At 40.8% G+C, this 19,311-nt stretch overlaps 1 protein-coding gene across 1 annotated transcript; it reads left to right on the top strand.

Annotated features, from left to right (window-relative positions):
• The first annotated feature begins 2,562 nt into the window (after positions 1 to 2,562).
• On the top strand, positions 2,563 to 19,151 carry cct5 (chaperonin containing TCP1, subunit 5 (epsilon)). The gene is made up of 11 exons (XM_078237364.1): positions 2,563 to 2,983; positions 5,254 to 5,314; positions 6,095 to 6,259; positions 6,506 to 6,704; positions 12,455 to 12,647; positions 13,315 to 13,464; positions 13,549 to 13,668; positions 13,777 to 13,962; positions 16,673 to 16,810; positions 17,055 to 17,235; positions 18,897 to 19,151. The coding sequence occupies exons 1-11, from the start codon at positions 2,879 to 2,881 to the stop codon at positions 19,022 to 19,024; spliced, it is 1,626 nt and encodes a 541-aa protein (XP_078093490.1). The 5' UTR covers positions 2,563 to 2,878; the 3' UTR covers positions 19,025 to 19,151.
• Positions 19,152 to 19,311: the final 160 nt, after the last annotated feature.

Below are 19,311 nucleotides of genomic sequence, written 5' to 3'. Positions count from 1 at the left end.
AAGGCTTACATTAACACTGCAGTGAAGTTACTGTGAAATTCCCCTAGTCGCCACACTCCAGCGCTGTTCGGGTCAATGCACCTAACCAGCACGTCTTTCAAACTGTGGGAGGAAACCAGAGCACACAGAGAAAACCCACGCAGACATGGGCAAAACATGTAAACTCCACACAGACGGTGATCCAAGCTGGGAATCGAACCCAGGTCCCTGGTGCTTTAATCCAGCTCCTCCCACTTTGCCCTGTATTCCTCCGCTTTTTGGCACTTTCCTTGGCAGGCACCCACGTTCAGGTGGTGCTAGTCTTTAAGCTTCACTCTAGGTTTCACTTCCATGCTCCCCTGTCATGCCCTGGCCAGTTTAGTGAGGGTGAATGAGGGTGGGTGAGTGAGTGTGATGGGGTGAGTGGGTGGCTGCATGTGTGGGTCAGTGGGTCTGTGTGTGTGTGTGCAGTAAGTGTAAGCGTGGGATGATTGTGTGTGTGTGGAGGGTAAGTGTGCAAGCATCTGTGTGTGTGTTGGGGGGGGGGGACTGTGTGTCTGGCTCATTTCCAGTCTCCGGGTTCTCATTCACCCCCACACCAACTGGCACCCCTTGCCCACTCTGACAGCGGGTTGGTGCGTGAGTGAGTAACTGAGTACCCTGAGACAAACACTCTCACCCTTTCATACTCTAAAGGCTGTCTTTACTACTTTTTTTAAATTGTCAATTTATATAATTGCTATAATTATAGAGGCTTTGGTGAGAGCACATAGAGTCATAGAGGTTTACAGCATGGAAACTTGTCCATGCCACCCCTTTTTTTAACCATTAATGTAACTGTCTAAATGCTTTTTAAAAGACAAAATCGTACCCGCCTCTACTACTACCTCTGGCAGCTTGTCCAGACACTCACCACCCTCTGTGAAAAAAATGCCTCCCTGGACCTTTCTGTATCTCTTTCCTCTCACCTTAAACCTATGCCCTGTAGTTTTAGACTCCCCTACTGTTGGGAAAAGATGTTGACTATCTAGCTGATCTGTGCCCCTCATTATTTTATAGACCTCTATAAGATCACCCCTAAGTCTCCTACGCTCCAGGGAAAGAAGTCCCAGTTATCCAGCCTCTCCTTATAACTCAAACCATCAAGTCTCGGTAGCATCCTAGTAAATCTTTTCTGCACTCTTTCCAGTTTAATAATATCCTTTCTATAATAGGGTGATCAGAACTGTTCACAGTATTCCAAGTGTGGCCTTACCAATGTCTTCTACAACTTCAACAAGACGTCCCAACTTCTGTATTCAATATTCTGACCAATGAAACCAAGCATGCCAAATGCCTTCTTCAGCACTCTGTCCACCTGTGACTCCACTTTCAAGGAATACTGTGTGTAGTTTTGGTCTCTCTATTTAAGGAAGGTTATATTTGCATTGGATGTGTTATAGTGTGAGGCTAAGTAAGTTGGGCCTATATTCTCTGGAGTTTAGAAGAATGAGAGCCAATCTCATTGAAACATACAAGTTTCCAAAGGGGCTTGATAACACAGGCAGAGAGATTATTTCCACCAGTCATGGAATCTAAAACATGGGGACACAGTCTCATGATAAGGTGCAATTCATTTAGGACCAAGATGAGCAGAAATTACTTCACTCAAAGGATTGTAAATCTTTGGAATTCTCTGCCCATGATGGTTGTAGGACAGACATTCCATCGTCTAATAAATTGAAGGCTGGGATAGACAGATTTTTGGTATCTCAGGGAATTAAGGGTTATGGGTAGCAAACGGGAAAGTGGCGTTGAATGATATTAGTGAATGGGTGGAGGAGGGTCGACAGCCCATATGGTCCACTCCTGCTCCTATTTCTTGTGTGGGACCCTTTGAGCTTCGACTGAGTGGCCAATCAGAAAATCTCTGGAATCTCCCTTTAACCAATCAGAGCTTTCTGACTGACTGGCCAATCAGGGCAGCGAAGAGCGACCCTTGTGTCAGGCCAATTTTGCAAAGAAAAACTGGTACAGTTATTTAAATTTTGGTTCACCTTGGTCTCCATTTTGGTCAGATCCATCCATCTTTTTAAGATGAAAAAAAAGGCTAATATTTGTATCGCACCTTTCACAACCTCAGGACATCCCAAGTGCTTTACAGCTAAGGAAATAATTTGAAGCATAGTCCTTGTGGTAATGTAGAAGGAAATTTGGGCACAGCAGGATCCCACAAAGGGCTGTGACAGTGACTCTTCTTTTGGAGGTGTTGAATATGGGATAAATATTGGCCAGGTCCCTGGGAGAACTCCCCTGTTTCTCTTCAAAATAGTGCCACAGGACCCTTTACATCCACCTGAGAGGTGGGACCTCGGTTTAACATCTCGTATGAAAAAGATGGCAAAGAAAAACTGGCAGCGCGGGCCCTGTTCACCAGCACATTAGAGGTCACATCGCAGGAAGCTGAACCAAATGGACAGACAATGACTTTATAGGTGTTTTTGTTTCAATGGTTTATTAATTATTTCAATGACTTTATTAGTTCACCCTCAGACAGCACCATCTAACTTTAGCCCCCCTAACGAGAGGTCCGGCTAATCTCGCGAGATTAATGGTTTGAGATCGAACCATTATTACCCCCCCCCCCCCCCCCGGCGGTTATATGTCACTGAAATTCTAGTTTAGATCCTCAATCACTAAATATACGCTCACATTTGTATGTTAATTCAGGAATGTAAACAAAGGGCGGTTGAAGCTGGTTGTTTTTAACGCTGTGTCAGTGTAGTTCCCCCCCCCCCCCGGGTGAGTGGTGCGGTCTGTTGGACGGTTCCAGAAGCCGGAGCTCGAGGCGCCTCCCCGCCCCGCGCTGCGCTGACAGTGGAAGTTGCAGTTGGGACTCGGCTCAGATCCGATCGCCAACATGTCTGCAATGGGCACCCTCGCTTTCGATGAATATGGCCGACCCTTCATCATCATCAAGGACCAGGACACCAAGTCTCGGTTAACCGGGCTGGAAGCGCTGAAGGTAACGGGAAGGGAAAATAAACCGGGAAAGGCCCCAGGCCTGGCTGCCGTGATGCTGCTCACACTCACTCACATGTGGTGTCGGCCGGAGCGGCCTAGAGCGCCGGCGGCCTTGTGTTTAAGGGGGGGGCGGGGATCCAGAGCAGCTGTATTGTGATACTCGGCCCTGCGGATTTCCCCGGTCTCTCTCTCTCAATCTGAGGCTCGGAGTAAAGCGGCTAATTCCGGTGCCTCAATTTTAAGACCAGTTTGTATTGAATGAGTGACATGGCGGCTTCTTCCCAGCTCGGCTTTGGGATGAGGGCGGGTGTCGCCGCCTTGGATAGCAGTATCCGCAGGGTGGGCGCTTCACCCCTCCCGATGCTGTTGGAAAATGTTACATCGCCGTCTCATCCTGACCCGATTTATCCATTCGCAGAAAAATCCTACAGGAGGTTAAAGACTCGTCGATTATCAAGTCTTTGTTCCGCAGTTCAATGAGCAATTCAGCAGCTTCTGTTCAAGTCAGAAATTTTAAAAGCGTAAATACAAACCCAGTAACTACAAGCCAGTCCGTTTAACCTTGGTAGTGGAAAAACTTATGGAAACAATAGTTTGGGACGGAATTAATAATCATATGAACAAATGCCAGTTAATTTTAAAAGTACATTTTTTATGGGAAATCGTGTTTAACTAGCTTCTTGGAGTTTTTTTTTGAAGAGATACAGGGTTGATGAGAACAAAGCTTTTGAAGTAAATCGCCTCAAAACATTTCACACACTGCTGCATAACAGACTAGCGAGCAAAGTTATAGCTTCTGAAATAAAAGGGACGTGAATACAAAATTGTCTGTGTCAGGAAGCTTGGATGAAAAGACTGAAGGTATGGTTACAAAACTTGCTGATGATGCAAAGATAGGTTGGAAAGTAAATGGTGAAGAGGATGTAAGGAGGCTCTAAAGGGACACATATGGGGTTAAGTGAGTGGGCAAAAATCCGGCAAATGGAGTATAATGTGGGCAAATGTGAAATTGTCCGTTTTGGCAGGAAAAATAAAAAAGCTCATCTAAATGGTGAGAGATTACAGAGCTCTGATGTGCAGAAAGATCTGGGTGACCTTGTGCATGAATCACAAAAGGCTAGTATATAGGCAGTTAATTAGAAAAACTAATAGAATTTTATCATTTATTGTGATTCATTTTGGTAGGAAGAACAAGGAGAGGTATATAAAATAAAGGGGATGCAGAAGCAGAGGAACCCGAGTGTATATATGCATAAGTAATTGAAGTGGTAGGACAATTTGAGTGGTTACTAAAGCATACAGCGGCCTAGGATTTGTTAATATTTAATAATAAATCACTAGTTTAGCCTCAGTTGACATAGTGTCCAGTTCTGGGTGCTGCACTTTATTTTTAAAAAATACGGATTTATCTGGCACCTTTCATGATAAGCTGATGGCCCAAAGCATTTTGCAGCCAGTGAAGTATTGTTGAAATGTAACCACAAATCATCCTTCACACCACCTGAAAAGTTGGTAAGCAGATAGGATTGTCGTATTAAAGAAGTCACCACCCTGAATTGGAAATATATTGCTGCTCCTGCACTTGTCGGTGGGTCAAAATCCTGGAGCTCACTCTCTAACTGCACTGTGGGTGTCCCTACACCACAGGGACTGCAGCAGCTCAAGAAGGCAACACAGCACCTTCTCGAGGGCAATTAGGATGGACAGTAAATGCTGGCAACACCAATTTTTAAAAAAAGTGTAAGAAAAGATATAGAGGAAACAGAGACAAGGTGGGAAGAGGTAATTGAAGTGAAAGGAGTATAAATAGTAGGGGGAGCATAAGACAGTATTGATATGCCATTTAGGCCAAATTATTGGTTTTAGTTTTGTAGATTCTGTACAAACCGCTAGATGTAATTTTGGCAATAGCCCTACTCTCCATTGATATTAGGAAAGTTAAAATACTGGAAACACATTTTGAAAAATTAATATCACAGTTTTAATTACAGCTGTACCGTGCACAGAAATATTTGCTGTTTCGTGATGTTATAGCGCAGGTTTTCCAGTTGGTATCATTTTAACACCTGCATTAGCACCTATAAAATAAACAAATGTTAAATTAAAAGTCTAGGCAATCTGTGATGTTGAATTAATGAATAATTAAATGTCAATACCATTTCCTTTTAAATACAAGATGGCTTGGAGTCCTTTTGAAAAGACAAGACTTTTGACCAGTGTTTATAAATCAATTTTTGAAATAAAATTCCAATAATTTTGCTTTCATTCCAGTCACACATTATGGCAGCAAAAGCAGTATCAAATACACTGAGGACATCCCTGGGACCAAAGGGTAAGCTTATAAATAGTTTTTGGAAAATCTCCATTTTGAAATGCTTGAAATCCTGGGACAAATAAACTTCTGTTACTTTAATTTATACTTTCCATTTGTTGGCAGGCTCTACTTAACTTATGAACGTGAATAAACCATTCAGTTTATTGAACCTGCCCATCAAACAATTAGATTATAACTGATCTACATCTTAACTCCCTCCATGCTCCTTGGCTCCACATCCTTTTCAAAAATCCATCAATGTCAGATTTAAAATTATTTAATTGAGCTACCATCACTTTTTTTGTGGAAGTGAATTCCACACTCCCACCACCCTTTGCTTGAAGAGATCATTCCTAACTTCTCTGCTGCAGGCTAAATTAATTTTAAATCTGAGAGCAGTAGAGTTTTTAGTACATCAGAGTATAAAAGTATATGGAGCCAACATAGGTGGGTGGAGTTAAGATACAGATCAGTGATGATCTCATTGAAGATCTCATTGAATGGCAGGCAGAACAGGCTTGAAGGGCTGAATGGCTTACTCCTATGAACAATGTTTTTCATATGGCTCATAATTGTTGTCAGTTACTAAATCCTAACCAACCTCTATAAGAATACCAAGTGATCGTATCTGAATACGTACTTTGCTATAATTTTTAGTTAATTGTGAAGTATCTTAGTTTTTGTGTATTAGTTACATAAACCAGATGATGAAAGTAATCTGTGCTAGCAATATTGACTAAATGTGCTGTTGCATTAAAAGCTGGTGGTCATAAATTTGTCGTCATTCTTCCATTTTAGGGCTTGACAAAATGATGGTAGACAAGGATGGAGAAGTGACAATCACCAATGATGGCGCTACTATTCTGAGCATGATGGATGTGGAACATCAAGTTGCCAAACTGATGGTGGAGCTTTCTAAGTCTCAGGATGATGAAATTGGTGATGGTACCACAGGTGTAGTTGGTAAGTTGGAGTCTAATAATATTAGTATGTTTTGGAGTCTTTGAACCGTTGGTTGTCAAATGCAAAACACTCTTCAGATGAATTTAATAGATTTCAAGCAAAAACAAAATAGATCCTGTTTTTTGTAAGAAATCTGTTTTTTCATATTTCAGTATTACATCTTAACATGTTACATACAGATTCACCTGGAATCAGTCGATATGAAGTGCACTTTTAGAAGTCTAAATTACATCATCTATTTTTCAGTTCTTGCTGGTGCCCTCTTGGAACAGGCTGAACAGTTACTGGACCGTGGTATTCATCCAATACGCATAGCTGATGGTTATGAACTGGCTGCTCGCAAAGCTATTGAACAACTGGACAAGATCAGTGACAGCTTTCCTGTAGATCCAAACAACCAAGAACCCCTTATTCAAACAGCTATGACGACACTTGGCTCTAAAGTGTGAGTATAAATTGCAGGCACTGTATTTATTTCAGGTGGTGAGACAAGGTAAAGAATTTTGTAGTTTTATGTAGACTTCCTAAATGCAATCTGTAATTGTGGCCATTTAAAAATGTGATAGCTAGCTATATTACCACAGGGAGGGTTAAATTAGTGCAGAAATATAGATGTACATGGTTGGGATCACTTATTATCAAGTCTAAGACTATCTTTAGCTAGAACTATGGTAGAGGCTCCTATCTTTCCATCATGTGGCTGACTAGGAATCGCTTCCGCTCTTACCACTTGTCATTGGTGTGTATTGGAAGGATTTATAAGTTGATTACACAACCTGTTTGGACACATAATGAAGGCACATTCCTTGACGATCAAGTGCTGGCAAATCTGAGATTTAGCCAGTCTAGTCACTTCCTGAGATGAGCTTCTCATCTAATTTGTGCTATTAAAACCACCTATATTCCACATAACATTTCTTGACTTCACCCCGCCTCAACTCAAAATTCGTGTCTCTGTACTGCTATACTTCTCTATTCCAATATGGTCTCCCATATTGTACCCTCTGTAAACTTGAGGCCATCCAAAACTGTGCTGCCCATTACTTAACTCGTAACAACTCCCATTTCCCTATCACCCCTGTGCTTGCTGGTGTACATTGGTTCCCAGCCAAGCAACGTCTTCATTCTAAAGTTTTCGACTTTGTTTTCAAATCCTACCTTGACCATATCCATCTGTATATCTATAATTTTCTCCAACATCACAACCCACCGATATCAGTGCTCCTGTAATTCTAGCCTCTTGTGCACTCCCAATTATAATTGCTCCAGCATTGGTAATGCCTTCAGTTGTCCAGACCCTAAGCTCTAAAATACCCCTACTACACATCTCCCCACCATATGTAGCCTCCTTTAAGATACTTCTTAAAATCTATTTTTTTGACCATGCCTTTGGTCATCTGTACTTTTGTTTTATAATGTCTCTGTTGCACCTTGGAGTGTCTCTACATTAAAGATGTTATAGAAATATAAGTTATTAAAATTGAGGAAAAGGAAAGAGCCACACTAAGTGCGTGGTCAGCAGGATAGAGTATGACCAGAGAGAAAGTCAAAGAGGAGCTATCAAATTAAAGAATCAAAGAACATAAAAGCAAATGGCAAAATACCCCATAAGCATATAAATAGAACAAAAAGGAAAATCAGGATGTGAAAAGGGCCACTAAATGATGGTTAGGGCAAAATCATAAGCTGTGATAGCAACATGAAATATGAGTTATTTTTCTTAAGTATTTATCAGAGAGATTGGTCAGGTGGACTTGCCATTGGAATATGATATTAGAAATTATATAAACCACATTTAAAATACAAAGAGAAATATTCATTAATGAAACTCTGAAGATAAAACCTCAAGGCCCAGTTTGGGTCGACCCTTGTGCCCCCCAAAATCCTACCCGCTTGCCTTATATTTTACCTTGTCAAAGATTTTTAAACCTTGCTGTCCCTTTAAACATAGCTGTCTAAAAATGGGGCAGGATTTACTTCCCTTTAACTCTACAGCCCTTCATTGCTAGGCCTGGATGTGCTGCACTACCCAGATCTTGCATTGGCCTAAATCAGGTCAGATGAAATAGGCTCACCTGGATTTAAGTAAGAACTTTCAAGCAGAGTTGCAATCTGGCTCAATTGCTACTCCATCTGAGGTTACGGTAATAATGAATAGGGAACATGAATTTCAAAAAGGGAAAGCCTTGCTTAACAAACTTCATTGAATTCTTTGAAAAGGCAACAAAGAGTATGCAACGTTAATGTAGTAGATTTTCAGAAAGTTATTAAAAGAATACAGAGACACTGAAGAGGGTTTTTAAAAAAAATTCATGAGGATGATACCAGAGCAGCAAGCTCATACCAATCGGGAAAGGATGAACAGTTGGACCTGTTTTCTTGTAAAGAGAATGTATGGGGTGACCTATTAGAGATCTTTAAAGTTATGATTGGTTTTGATAGTGTTAACAATTGTTGGGAAGAGCAAAACTAGAGGCCATTAATATAACAAGTTATCAATAAATCAAATAATAACTATTGAGCGAATCAGCAACAAATGCAGGAAAGAAACACTGTCACTGGAGGAGCAATCCCCTGCAGAAATCTTCAAACTCACTGACACCATTATCAGCAATCACTCCGCAGGACACGTAGCACAACACGCTATTCCAGGTTTCAACCTGTGTCGTTAGTTAGAGGAAGAAGAATGAAGAGGATTCAGTGGAGCTTTAAGCATCAGCCTTGACTGACTGAGCCAAGTGGCTTGTTTCTATGCTAATTATTCTCTGTAATTCTGTGCATTAGTTGGGCATAATGACGTGAATCTCTTGGGCCTTTTGACTTCAACTTGGCTATTTCAACCACTTATTTTTCCCCTTTGCGTAGTATTTTACTCTTTTATCTTCCATTGTTTGGTCCATTTTAGTATTAAGAGATTTGCCTTCATTAATTTCACTCAACCTTCTAGTTATTACTTGCGCATTTAACCAGTTTGCACTAAGTTCTTGAATCTTAACTCATTGATATAAATTATGGCAATTCCATTAGTATGCGACATTACTTTTTCTCCCATCTTAGTTCAACATGACTCCTCTAACAAAGTAACTGTCAATTTTTAGTCACTTTCTTATCCCTCCCCAAAATACTCCATGACTTTAAGTTTAACAAATATGGTTATGTATGGAATTCTATCAAATGTCTTTTGAAAGTTCAAGTGTATAACAATGTAGAGTTTATCGTTATCCATTTGTTGCTTCTCAAAAGTCAAGTAAATTGGTCAAGCAACAATTTTTCAGTTTATTGTAGTGACCATTTTTAAACTTGTGAAAATTTTGTTGATTAATGTTCATTTTCTGGACAACTTTTTACTATGTACCTGAACCTAGCCAGTAACTATCAAGAATAATCTCCAAACCTGTATCTTAGGTGCCACCAATTTGTGTTTTTCGTGAACTTGGGTTTCCGAGCTGGATAGCTAAATGTTGTAACTTATTGTTGCAGTTGTCTACTTTTTTTTCCCCCTGATTTCAAAAATTATTTTTAAAAATTATAGGGCGGCACGGTTACACAGTAGTGAGCAAAGAACAAAGAAAATTACAGCACAGGAATAGGTCCTTCGGCCCTCCAAGCCTGCACCAACCATGCAGCCCAACTGAACTTAAACCCTCTACCCTTCCGGGGACCATATCCCTCTATTCCCATTCTATTCATGTATTTGTCCAGACACCCCTTGAAACTCACTATCGTACCTGCTTCCCCTACCTCCCCCGGCAGCACGTTCCAGGCACCCACCACCCTCTGTGTAAAGACAAACGTACCACATACAGTTCCTTTAAACCTTGCCCCTCGCACCTTAAAGCTATGCCCCTTCGTAATTGACTCTTCTACCCTGGGAAAAAGCTTCTGACTCTCCACTCTGTCCATGCCGCACCAAAGACTGCTACATAAGATAAAGGTGCGCGGTGTTATGGGTAATGTATTAGCATGGATAGAGGATTGGTTAACTAACAGAAAGTAGAGTGGGGTAAATGGGTGTTTTTCTGGTTGGCAATCAGTGACTACTGGTGTGCCTCAGGAATCAGTGTTGGGACTGCAATTGTTTACGATTTACGTAGATGAGTTGGAGTTGGGGACCAAGTGTAGTGTGTCAAAATTCGCAGATGACACTAAGATGGGTGGCAGAGCAAAGTGTGCAGAGGACGCTGAAAGTCTGCAAAGGGATATAGATAGTCTAAGTGAGTGGGCGAGGATCTGGCAGATGGAGTACAATGTTGGTAAATGTGAGGTCATCCATTTTGGTAGGAGTAACAACAAAACGGACTATTATTTAAATGGTAAAAAATTGCAGCATGCTGCTGTGCAGAGGGACCTGGGTGTCCTTGTGCAGGAATCTCAAGGAGTTGGTTTGCAGGTGCAGTAGGTAATTAAGAAGGCAAATGGAATTTTGTCCTTCATTGTGAGAGGATAGAGTTTAAAAACAGCGAGATTATGTTGCAGTTGTATAAGGTGCTGGTGAGGCCACACCTAGAGTACTGTGTACAGTTTTGGTCTCCTTGAGAAAGGATATACTGGCACAGGAGGGGGTGCAGAGGAGATTCACTAGGTTGATTCCGGAGTTGAGAGGGTTGGCTTATGAGGAGAGACTGAGTAGACTGGGGCTATACTCATTGGAATTCAGAAGAATGAGGGAAGATCTCATAGAAACATAAGATTATGAAGGGAATAGATAAGATAGAAGTAGGGAAGTTGTTTCCACTGGCGGGTGAAACTAGAACTAGGGGGTATAGCCTCAAAATAAGAGGAAGCAGATTTAGGATTGAGTTGAAGAGGAACTTCTTCACAAAGGGTTGTGAATCTGTGGAATTCCCTGCCCAGCGAAGCAGTTGAGGCTACCGCATTGAATTTTTTAAAGACAAGGATAGATACATTTTTGAACAGTAATTAAGGGTTATGGTGAGCAGGCGGCTACGTGGAGCTGAGTCCACAAAAAGATCAGCCATGATCTTATTGAATGGCGGAGCAGACTCGAGGGGCCAGATGGCCTACTCCTCCTAGTTCTTATGCCCCTCATAATCTTGTAGACTTATATCAGTTCGCCCCACAACCTCCGTCATTCCAGTGAGAACAAACCAAGTTTCTCCAACCTCTCCTCATAGCTAATGCCCTCTATACCAGGCAACATCCTGGTAAATCTTTTCTGTACTTCTCCAAAGCCTCCACATCTTGTAGTGTGGCAACCAGAATTCAACACTACATTCCAAGTGCGGCCTAATTAAGATTCTAAAAAGCTGCAACATGACTTGCCAATTTTTAAACTCAATGCCCAAGCCGATGAAGGCAAGCATGCCATATGCTTTCTTGACTATCTTCTCCACCTGCGTTGTCACTTTGTGACCTGTGTACCTGTACAACCAGATCCCTCTGCCTATTGATACTCTTAAGGGTTCTGCCATTTACTGTATATTTCCTTTTCTGTATTAGACTTCCAAAATGCATTACCTCACATTTGTCCGGATTAATCTCCACCTGCCATCTCTCCGCCCAAGCCTCCAACCGATCTATATCCTACTGTATCCTCTGATGGTTCTCATCACTATCCGCAAATCCACCAACCTTTGTGTCGTCTGCAAACTTATTAATCAAACCAGTTACATTTTCCTCCAAATCATTTATATTATATATATATATATATATGAAACCGCAAAGGTCCCAGCACTGATCCCTGAGGAACGCCACTTGTCACAGCCCTCCATTCAGAAACAATCCTTCCATTGCTACCCTCTATCTTCTATGACTGAGCCAGTTCTGTATCCACCTTGCCAGTTCACCTCTGATCCCATGCGACGTCACCTTCTGCACAAGAGTGCTATGAGGGACCTTGTCAAAGGCCTTACTGAAGACCATGTAGACAACATCCACTTCCCTACCCTCATCAATGCAGAGTCATCAAGCACTGCAACCTCACAGCACCAGGGACCTGGGTTCGATTCCTGGTTTGTGTCACTCTGTGGAGTCTTCACACACTCCCTGTATCTGCATGAGTTTCCTTCCATAGACCGAAGACTTGCTGGTTAGGCGTATTGACCATGTTAAATTCTCCCTCTGTGTACCTGAACAGGTGCCAAAGTGTGGCGACAATAACTTCATTGCAGTGTTTATGTAAGCATATTTGTGCCACTAATAAATAAACTAAACTTATTTATTTTGTTTATACAGTATTAATCGTTGTCATAGACAAATGGCAGAAATAGCAGTAAATGCTGTCTTAGCTGTTGCTGATATGGAGCGCAAGGATGTAGACTTTGAGCTTATGAAAGTGGAGGGTAAAGTGGGTGGAAAACTAGAGGACACACAGTTAATTAAAGGAGTCGTGGTGGACAAAGAATTCAGCCATCCACAGATGCCAAAGGTAGGATTTTCTTTGCATTGTGAAATACAATTCCGAAGAGTATTTGACTCACTTGTGCACATAATTTGAAATTGGCAATTTGGATACCATTTCTAGAACTGCTTCTTCACTGACAATTTTGTGTTTAAAAATGACAATTTGGTGGGTAGTTATGGAGCTCGTAGCAAGTCTCTTAAGACACTTCACAGGGACATTATAAAACAAATTTGTTTCAGAGATACATATGACAATGAGGGCAGATGTCTTGGTGAAAGATGTAGGTTTTAATGAATTCCAAAATACTATGTGTAGGAGTAGACCAAATGGCCCATCAAGCTGCTCTGGTATTGAATGCAATCACTGCTGATTTTTGACTTCAACTCCATTTTCCCTTGATTCCCTGCAAAACCAAAAATCGGTTTATCCTTGCCTTAAATGTATTCAGCAATGAGGCATCCACAACCTCTGGGGTAGAGAATTCTAAAGGGTCACAACTCTTTTGAGTGAAATAGTTCCTCCTTGTCTGAGTCCTAAATGAATGAGCTGATCAACATAAAAGTGCTTAAAATGTATTCCAGTTATAACATTGAAAAAGTATCAAACATTTGTAATTATATTAAGCCTTGTATGTAGCTACATCTGTAAGACTTCAAAAGGCACTGATTTTAAAATTACTTTTGTGGTCTAGGTGGTAAAAGATGCCAAACTTGCAATTTTGACATGTCCATTTGAACCACCAAAGCCCAAAACCAAGCATAAGCTTGATGTGACCTCAGTAGAAGATTACAAAGCCTTGCAAAAATATGAAAAGGAAAAATTTGAGGAGATGGTCAATCAGGTCAGTAACCGAATCCTTACTAATGCTACAATTTTAATGATGGGCTTTAGGAATTTATTTATTTTTTGTGCATTTATTTTAAAGATAAAAGACACTGGTGCCAATTTGGCTATTTGCCAGTGGGGATTTGATGATGAAGCAAACCATTTGCTTCTCCAGAATAAGCTTCCTGCTATTCGCTGGGTTGGTGGGCCTGAAATTGAGGTGAGTGTAATTACATCATATTCCAGTATGTGAATTATGTGGCTTTGTCAGGGTTTCAAGGTTTACAGTGAGTGCAGAGCACCATTAACACTTTTGTTTGTGATGCAGTTGATTGCTATTGCCACTGGAGGGCGCATTGTGCCTCGGTTTTCCGAACTTACCTCTGAGAAGCTAGGCATTGCTGGTATCGTCAAGGAAATTTCTTTTGGAACTACCAAAGATAAGATGCTTGTGATTGAAGAGTGCCAGAACTCTAGGGCAGTGACTATTTTTATCAGAGGTGGAAACAAAATGGTATGTATGATATTTGCAAGCATTAAGTTTGAATTAAAATCCAAATTTCATCCAAGTTGTCTGCTGGGTTTTTATGAATAATATTTTTTTCATATCAATTCTACTTCTGAAATCCAAGGTTTTTGAGTGACACTACTTCAGAAAACAACTTTACACATTTTAATGTGAATGGCACTCACCCCCCCCCCCCCCCATCTTTTCAATCCAGATTCATCTTGAAGGACAAAGAAAACACCAGGCTGTTTTCTTTCCTATGATCAAGCAGCTGCTATAAACACTTCCCAGGACTCAAAATACCCTCACCTTGAGGAGTAATAATGAGAAACTCAATTGACTTGCATTCTGCCATGTGATTATCTCAAGTCAATTGAGTTCAATCTTTTAGCCAAGATGAGCGTAGGACCTTTCTTATTGTTTTATAATTACTTACCTGTCTATCTTTCTTTCTTCCTTTGAGTGCAATCTCAATAAATTGTCTTGGCCCAATAATATTTAACAATATCAGTGATTTCTCCAGGCAAAGGCTACTTCAAAGCTGACACTTTAATCATATTCTTCCCTCCTTTCTTCTTTAAACTCCTACCTATCATCTTGAGCAACTCTTACCTCCAACCACCCTATTTCTTGTCCTCAAATGAGTAGCTCCATACGCATCTTTCCCAAAACATCCTGTTCAAAAGGGTCCACTCTGGCACTAATTCTAATCAAAATCATGAATGACCTGTGACTGACCAAAGGAAGATAATATCCCACTTTGTGTCCTTAATCTTTCGGCAGTTTTCAATTCAATTTGCAATGTCCTCTTCTGTCATCCTGCTGTATGGTTACATTTCCTTATTTACATATTGAATATAGAACATTACAGCGCAGTACAGGCCCTTCGGCCCTCGATGTTGCGCCGACCAGTGAAACCAATCTAAAGCCCATCTAACCTACACTATTCCAATATCATCCAGGGTAGGGTGTGCTAGGACTGTGATCCAACAGTGACAGAACAACTATTTATTTCCAAGCTTGGATAGTGTGTAAATTGGACAGGAATTTTCAGGTAGTGTTCCTATGCACCTGCTGCCCTTTTTCTCCTGGACAGCATAGATTGTGGGCTTGGGAGGTCCTATTGAAGGAGGCCCAATGAGCACTGCAGTACATCTTGTAGATGACACATACTGCAGTTACAGCACACCGGTGATTGGAATGAATGCTTAAGGCAGTGAATGGAGTGCTATATGTAAGAAAGTTTGTTTATTAGTGTCACAAGTAGGCTTACATTAACACTGCAATGAAGTTACTGTGAAAATCCCCCAGTCGCCACACTCCGGCGCCTATTTGGGTACACTGAAGGAGAATTTAGCATGGCTGTTGCACCTAACCAGCACGTCTTTCAGACTGTGGAGGAAACTGGAGCACCCGGAAAAAACTCACACAGACATGGGGAGAATGTGCAGACTCCGCATAGACAGTGACCCAACCCGGCTCCCTGGCGCTGTGAGGCAGCAGTCCTAACCACTGTGCCACCGTGCCAAGTATGTCTCCAGTAATGGTTCTTCTTTTCACCCCACCCATTACCTCTCCATTCCATCAAATATCTATTTTCTTGACTCCCATCTTTCCCACATACAGCCCAGCTCATCAGCCATATTACCTACAGAGATGGATCATGACCACTCTAAGATGAGATCAGGTGTGAATTGTTGCGCAAATTTATTTCAGAAGTGAACAAATTGTGATCAGACTCCATTCAATCAGTAATTATGAAATAATTCTTACATAATACAAAACGAACAACTTCATGTTTTCCCACATCATGGAATATTTTGTTTGACTGAAACCAAATCATTGTTAATTGTCCTGCATTCTTCTGAAATTTACTTTTTATCTTCCTGAGGTCAGGACCTAGGACCAGGGTAATCCCAAAACAAATGTTGAGAAGTTTTTATTGATTTCCTGAGGCCACCAAACTGATTCTTTACAGAATGAGGGAATGACTTCAGTATAACTATTAGTATTTTTTAAGGACCTAATGCTCGAGTCTTTTTTTAACTTGTCCTACGTTTGATAGTTTTAAAGCAAAATATAACATTTTCTCCCAGATCCTTTCTGGTCAAACTTTTGAAATGCAACACAGATTATTTTGCTTATTTAACTGGAAAATACATCAACATAATGTTTCCTGATTCATCCTTGCCTGTTGTTGCATAATTTCTTCATGGTTTTTTGATAGCTTCAACAAAGCAAACTTTTGAATCATTATTATTGTCTTCAAGTAAATGAGGTTTTCATAGAATCATAGAAACCCTACAGTGCAGAAGGAGGCCACTCGGCCCATCGAGTCTGCACCGACCACAATCCCACCCAGGCCCTACCCCCACATATTTACCCGCTAATCCCTCTAACCTACGCATCCCAGGACTCTAAGGGGCAATTTTTAACCTGGCCAATCAACCTAACCCGCACAAATTGTCTTTGGACTGTGGGAGGAAACCGGAGCACCTGGAGAAAACCCACGCAGACACGAGGAGAATGTGCAAACTCCACACAGACAGTGACCCGAGCCGGGAATCGAACCTGGGACCCTGGAGCTGTGAAGCAGCAGTGCTAACCACTGTGCTACCGTGCCGCCCGTTTTGCTGTTGATACTGTGTGTATATAATATGTGCATAGAGTTTGTATTTTGTATAGATTTATTAGTGATTACAACATTTTATTCCAGATCATTGAAGAAGCAAAAAGAGCACTTCATGATGCATTGTGTGTAATTCGTAACCTTGTGAAAGATAATCGCATTGTATATGGTGGTGGTGCTGCAGAGATTGCTTGTGCTTTAGCTGTCAATGAAGCTGCAGATAAGGTAAAATGAAAATTTAATACAATCTCAAACCATTCAGAATTTTGTTTTTGGATCATGTTTATTTTTATAAAAATATATCAAATGAAAAGTAAGATCCTAGGTGCTGGAAAACACACATTTCAGCATTCTTCTGGGTAACTAGTGCCACTAACTATTATGGCCAGTCACTTTTTTTGTACTTTGTTGATTACTCGTATTAGTAGTTTGTAAATGTCAAGATTTTGCGGTTGTTCTATCTCTACAGTGTCCTACTTTAGAACAGTATGCAATGAGAGCTTTTGCTGATGCCCTGGAAGTCATTCCAATGTCACTGGCAGAAAACAGTGGTTATAACCCGATCCAGACAATGACAGAAGTTCGAGCTAGACAGGTGAAGGAGAACAATTTTGCACTGGGTATAGATTGTTTGCACAAAGAGACGAATGGTAGGTAACCATCCCTTAACCCTTTTCAAATTGTACTGGCATATATCAATTTCATTACTCTCTTGCAATGTGGCTGCTGTTTATTAAGCCTGTCTTATTCATTGATATAAATATTTTGTAGTTATGTAGGTTTTATCACTGTAACAACCTTTTAATATAGGAAAATGTCCTTCTGATCTTCACGGGAGTGTAATCAGTCCGAAAAAAGATTGTTGAAGGGATGAAGTGAGGCCAAGGGAAAATTGAGAGAAATGCAGATAGGATAAGAAGGGAACTCGAAACTTTTAGGGCTTATAAGGCTGAAGCATAGTTATCAGTGGTGGAACAAAGGATAAGGATTCACAAGAGGCCGGAATTGGAGGAACGCAGAGCACCCCGTTGTAGGACTGGAGAAGGTTATAGAGATGATGAGGGGTGCAGCCAGATGGGGATTTGTGCACGAGGATGAGAATTCTAAGAATCAAAATACTAGTGTACCTGGAGACTATCTACCTCAGCAAGCATAGGGGTGATGGGTGAGCTGGACTTGCTGCACGTTAAGATATGGTTAGATGACTGCGTGTGTGGAGGGTAGAAGATGAGAGGCTGGCCAGCCATCCTACAGAAATTGGAATGTATGATGTGGGTTTCAGCTGCAGATATGCTGGAGCAGGGTGGTGATGGAATTAAATAGTCTTCGTGATGGAAAGGATATGAAGGCAGAAGTTCAGGCTTAGAATTGAATAGGACACCGGGGGTGCACAGAGTCTGGTCCAACCTGAGAGGCAGCAAAAACAAATGGAAACAATGATGAGAACAGAATTCGGTGGTATCTGTCTTCCCCATGTTTAATAGAAGGAAATTGCAACTTCAGTGTGGGATCAGCAGTCCATGAGCAATGGAAAGATCAAGATAGTTGGTGCTAAGAGTGAGCAAGGTGTTGTCAGAGTCTGTTTGGAACCCACAGGGGTTATTGATACTAAGGGCAAGTAATTGACAAATGAGAGGGGACCTAGATAGACCATTGGGGAATTCCAGAGATAACTGCACTAACAGAAGCTATTGCAGACTAATGACTGAAGTCACTAGGATAGACAAAATGGATATTGGAGCACATGTTACCAACTACATCAGAGGCTGCAGCAAGTCTGTAATTTCTGACCTTGATTAGGATAATTTTGGTGCACTGACTTGGGCAGAAATCTGATTGGAGAGGTGCAAATAAAGTACAAAGCCAGGCATGGGTTTGGAAAATGATAGTAGGATATTAGGAGAAGATGTAGTTTGAAAGACAGATGGATTTAAGCTGCGGTTAATAGTAAATTTGCAAGGGATGGTGGCAGTGCCCGAGCATAAAATATTGTTTGATACTGGCTTGAGTGGGGGCAAAAAGAGAGATTAGAGAGAATAAGGTCTGAATTATTTTAAGAATGCAAATGGATACTTTTCTCCATGGTCAAAAAAATTGGGATAAAATTCATTTAAAATTGTCTTATGGACTTCATGATGGTTGAAGTACTTTCTACCTCAGTTGCTTTTTTAAAAAGTCTAAGTAAATGTGGTCACCAATTCAACTTGAATACGGTAAACACAACTAGTTATACTGAAATATTAGTTTTTAATGTTTTATTGCAATGATGTTGATTGACTCAGTCCACTAATTCCTTGACTCTTTCCTCTAGATATGAGAAAACAGCATGTCATAGAGACTCTAATTGGGAAGAAACAGCAGATTTCTTTGGCTACCCAGGTCGTAAAAATGATACTGAAAATTGATGATATTCGGTGCCCTGGAGAAATGCAAGAATAGACATGCTGGTATAGGAGTCTGGTGGGATATGCCACAATTCGCATTTTATGTTCAGTTATTTATTTTTGCATAATTCCATGAGTTACATGTATTTGTCTAAAAGGACTGAATAAAAGCTTGTACCATCTCCTGGCTAATTTTTCATTTAATACACTCAATTCTTGAATACAACAATAGTTTCACATTCCCTTGATCTAAAACAGTTGCAAATATTTTAGCAAGCCCCAATAAAATGTGCCATTTTGTTGGTACACTTAATAGATCATTTTCATACACTTGTAAGCATA

Source organism: Mustelus asterias, chromosome 2, assembly GCF_964213995.1.
Source record: "Mustelus asterias chromosome 2, sMusAst1.hap1.1, whole genome shotgun sequence".
Classification (NCBI taxonomy): Eukaryota; Metazoa; Chordata; class Chondrichthyes; order Carcharhiniformes; family Triakidae; genus Mustelus; species Mustelus asterias.
Note: the sequence above shows the minus strand (reverse complement) of the source record. Positions and strands in the feature narration are given on the sequence as shown.

Coding starts and splice junctions, on each gene's coding strand:
- cct5 (XM_078237364.1), top strand. CDS start 2,879: ATGTCTGCAATGGGCACCCTCGCTTTCGATGAATATGGCCGACCCTTC. Junction 6,260..6,505: donor TGGTACCACAGGTGTAGTTG/GTAAGTTGGAGT, acceptor TCTATTTTTCAG/TTCTTGCTGGTGCCCTCTTG. Junction 6,705..12,454: donor ACGACACTTGGCTCTAAAGT/GTGAGTATAAAT, acceptor TTGTTTATACAG/TATTAATCGTTGTCATAGAC.